The 4,550-nt window shown below is 28.9% G+C and overlaps 1 protein-coding gene across 1 annotated transcript; it reads right to left on the reverse strand.

Moving 5' to 3' along the window:
- Positions 1-3,740: 3,740 nt before the first annotated feature.
- Positions 3,741-4,529, reverse strand: LOC112467615. The gene is made up of 2 exons (XM_025036300.1): positions 4,361-4,529; positions 3,741-4,174 (listed from the first exon to the last, which is right to left on the reverse strand). Exons 1-2 carry the CDS (start codon positions 4,428-4,430, stop codon positions 3,897-3,899), a joined length of 348 nt encoding a protein of 115 aa, XP_024892068.1. The 5' UTR covers positions 4,431-4,529; the 3' UTR covers positions 3,741-3,896.
- Between the last annotated feature and the right edge of the window lie 21 nt (positions 4,530-4,550).

Consider the following 4,550-nt stretch of genomic DNA (forward strand, 5'->3'; position numbering starts at 1 on the left):
ATTTCATTCTTATTTATATTCGAATCTACTTCATAGGCATGAAAAAAATCGTTAAAACCGATTTTATCAAGTATTTGAGTTTGAAAATGGACTTTATTTTTGTAATAAAATATGCGTTTTATCACACCAAATTGAATACCATCACTGTTGAAATTTGTAACAAATACAGTATTTTTAGAAAATTTTTTGCCGAGACTTTCTACATGTTTTAACGTAAATGCAAGGGTTTCGTTTGTTATTTGTGGATCGAAATATTTTAAAGCCAAGTGAATATTTGCTTCTTGTGCCATCGGCCCAGGGGTAATATCACCTTTAATACCATCATGTGTTTCGATGTAATAACAAAATTGTAATTGATCACGTATGGCTATTGTAAGAGGCAAGTTTACATTCGATGTGGTTCCCAAAGCCACTTCTTTTTTATTTTTATGTTCTCGTTCAAATTTCATAAATGAATAATGTACAAGAGGACCATTCAACTCAATAATGCTAACGTAATGTAACCAGAAGTGCATTTTGGGTTTTAATTTTCCAAAAAGTTTTATATATAGTACATTGTAATTTTGTACATTGTAAAAATTTTATCAGATTTTTTAAAATTATTAATTGCCCTTTCAAAATAATAGGGCTCATTAAAATACCAATAACTTTACGGTAATATCGATACAATTTCCAATGCTCATATTTATCAATCAAGTCTCCAATCATTTGACCTAAGTACCTACTCAAACACAATAATTCGGCTGCTGATTGTTTAACTTTCAGTTTATTTTTTCCACTTTTATTTATAGTAAAATATAAAGGCCTAGGCTTATTTTTTTTTCTCTGTATCATTATAAGGAAAATTCGCGATTCTATTATTTAAAACTTCGAGAGATATTACTTTACTCTTAATTAATTCCATTAAAACATTTTCAATCGTATAAGCTTCTATTGCTTCCTGGACATCGTGCATAACATCACAAAAGTAACTATCTGTTATATGAAATTTGTTTATTTTATGAAATACACATTCTTCTTTAATTCCAGTTTTAGATGGATCTCTTAAAAGAAGGTCAGCTTCATAATTTTCTTGAGTTCTTAAAGAATTTTCATCTTCGCAACACAACTTTTCACATAACTGTTTAGGACATACGCAAATTCGACAATAATGATGAGCTTGAAAGGATTGATTAAATCCACAAATAACATTTACTCCTAGATTATCTCCTAATACTAACGGGCATTCAAAATAAATAGTTTCGTTCCGTCCATTAACTTTAATTGCAATACCAGTTTTGGATAAAATATTCAAATCATCGATTACTTAGTTGAAGATTGCTGAGTTTCCAAAAGTTTTCAAGTGTTTTGCGTGAACTAAGGTTGAAAGAAAAATATTTTCTGATTTAGCAATTAATTGAGGAGGTAAACATGCTATAGAAACATAAATTCCACCTAATTTTTCTTCTCCTGCATGACTCGCTAAAGGATTACCGCATTCAAATTCATCAAAATACAAAAACAAAGGGAAGACTATTTTATATGGATTAGCATATTTACTTTTCCATAATTTTGCTTGAATTATATTAGTTAAGTAAGTATCATTTTCAGAGAGACTGTTAACATATTTAAACGTTTCCTCGAACATCCCAGGAATAGAAAAAAATTTTTGAAGGGTATCTTGTAATGGAACGTGAACTGCATAAACGCTTTTTTCGACAACTTCTATCGAATTATCAATTTCGCCAAAAACATTACTTTTGCCAATTTCGAAAGATTGCGGCGGCGTATAATAACTTTTCTGTGTATAAATTTGGAATCTATTATGTTCAGTAAAATAGCTACGGAAAATGTTTTTATTTTCTTGAAGAACAAATTTAATTTTACTGTAAGATAGAGGATCTAATACATTTTGAAGTTTCGTTTGGATTTTATTTTGTAAGAAAGGTATAAGTATATTATCTGTATAATTTGAAAACTGTTGAATAACAAAATCTACTGCTTTGCGTGAGAGAAGCGGATTGTTGTACAATGATAGAGTAAATCTCAATATTTCTTTATCTAGAATACTTTTATTAATAAAGCTATTAGAATGAAAGAAATATTCTGACACGTTTATAATATTATTTTAGAATTTTTAATGAAATAAAATTTTTGGCAAAAACTATAGTTACAAAAGGCTCTAAGACTTTATTAATAGAGCAATTAAATAGAAGAAATATCCTGAGATATTTATTATAATAGATAAACATTCATTTTATTGCAATAAAATATAGATTTTTCAATGTATTACAATTTATGACGAGACCATAAGTATCCTACAATAATAAACTGCAAAGTTTTCAACATAAACTTATCTTAAATATTAAGTTATGAGTAAGCGAATAACATCACAGTCGTTCTCACATCAATTCTACTGATGACTAAACGATTAAAGATTAAACTCTTAAAAATGAACAGATATAGTTACCTAATCAATAAGGCGCAAGTTTTCTATCAAAGTAACGACGCCTTTGTTCAAATCAGGGACATCGAAATCGTAAACTTGCCTCAAAAGAAATTGCCATACATGTTTACATATATGAGAAAATGGCTTATGAAATACTTTTACAAACTTTAAGCATATATCCACTGCTTGAGTTGGAGAAGTGACTTGAAACATATGTTTGTCGACAACAACAAACGAAGATGTTATTGTACTCAGATTTTCTCCACAAATAACAACGTACGGCTGCATTGTCAATTTGTAGTCTAAATGTAGCTGTTTTAATTTCATCTGCGCTGCTTGTAAATGTAGATTGAACTTTTGACTGTCCTAAAAAATAAATTATATTTACAATGTTTAATAAAATAATTTAGGTGAATAATGCAATAATAGTCGCAATTTCATTAATTTTTACTTTTATGTGCAACCACAGAGTCTTTTCGACTTCTTCTTTTTCAGGATACCAATTCTTGTGTCCAGACGACTGAGTGGTTTGTTTGATAATTTTTTTAAATAAATATGGTAGTAACTTTAAGGCTAAAATAGGTTTCGTTTCTGGAAAAATAACGTTTGTTTTGTATATTAATAAATAATAGTCCCATTCGCAGCTTCGTCGAAACTGTAATATATACCTTGTTGTAAGCAATTTTTATTTTCTTTTAAAATATTCTTTATGAGAACATCACTTTTCTTTGATTCTGCCAACTTAACAATTTTGTTGGCAATCGAAGGCCACTTCTTCTGAAACAAATCACTTGACTTGCTAAAGAATACACAAAAGTCTTCCTGTACCTTTACAAAAATAATTCATATAAATAAAAAATTAATTAAATACATTACAATTAACTTGAATAAACATACTAAAGTGTATCCTGATGGGTTTGCGAGATTAGGTAACGTTGTGAAAATGGCTTCAAAATTGTTCTTTTGATAAAAAAGCTGCCGTTCATTTACTGCTATACTATTCCATTTTCTTTTATAATTGTCATCTATGACTTGAACAAGTTCTTGAATCTCCTCAAAACCTTTCGAGTACTGTGCAGCACAGTCTGTGCTTCTATAAAAAGATTATTATTATTATTAACAATAAATAAATTACATTGCTTAATTTTATAATTAATATATACAATCATTACCTTCAGGTTCTTTTCTTTTTAAAGCACGAGTAGGTGGTGTCAGATAGATTCCTCTCCCTTTTTCTCTCAAATAATCGTACTGAGTTTGAAGAACTCCACCAGCAGAGTGATTACTTGTGATTTAGTATAAAAGTGATTTAGTATAAAATCCTTCTTTTAACAATCCTGTAAAAAGTTGCGCACAACTTTCTGCTAGTTCTTCAAATCTATCTGGGCTTATACTTCATACAATAATTGAGTATTAATAAATTATAATAAAAATATGATATCAGAATGAAATAAAAAACAATATAAAACTACCTCCAAGATTGTGTTCGTCGGATTTCGTGAAATATCAATAACTTGGCGATAACAGAAGTAGAGAAATATAGTCCGCCTTTTTTTTCTAAAAGCTCTGACCTATTTTCTTTATCCTCTTGGAAATCAAAACAACTTATTTGAAATTCGCCTTCAAGATATGTCATCAATATGTGGTAAACATAATTGTTGAGACGAGCTTCATCAGATGGTTGAATAGATAAGACTGAACTTGGTTTATTACTGCTTGCCCGTGTACTTGCTTCATTAAGTGAATCTGCAGTAGATAAAACATGCACTTGAATTACTACAGCATGTACTATATAAGTCTCAGATTCTACTGTATCTGCCACAACTATATTTTTGAAATTATGTATTTATAATGTGAAAAAAGATCAGACAAATGTTCGACAAGAGAAAAAAAATGATAACTTTAGCAGTACAAATATGGTAAAAAGCAAACCATTTAAAGGAGGACTTGGAATGATAGGAGAAATATTCAAATCCATTGATACAAGCATCACCTCATCCATGATATTATTTATTTTCAAATAACCACAAAATTAATATTCTATTTCTGCAAATTAATATTTATTTATCATTATAGACATCCAATAACTTTCGTCTATAATACGCTTGCATGCATGTTAATA

The sequence above is a fragment of the Temnothorax curvispinosus genome, unplaced genomic scaffold, assembly GCF_003070985.1.
Source record: "Temnothorax curvispinosus isolate PA1 unplaced genomic scaffold, ASM307098v1 QBEX01017681.1, whole genome shotgun sequence".
Classification (NCBI taxonomy): Eukaryota; Metazoa; Arthropoda; class Insecta; order Hymenoptera; family Formicidae; genus Temnothorax; species Temnothorax curvispinosus.

What these genes read in the sequence shown, in the direction of transcription:
- LOC112467615 (XM_025036300.1), bottom strand. Translation starts at nt 4,430, where the DNA reads ATGGATGAGGTGATGCTTGTATCAATGGATTTGAATATTTCTCCTATC. An exon ending in TCCAAGTCCTCCTTTAAATG is followed by an intron (nt 4,175 to 4,360) that starts GTTTGCTTTTTA and finishes TATCTACTGCAG; the next exon opens with ATTCACTTAATGAAGCAAGT.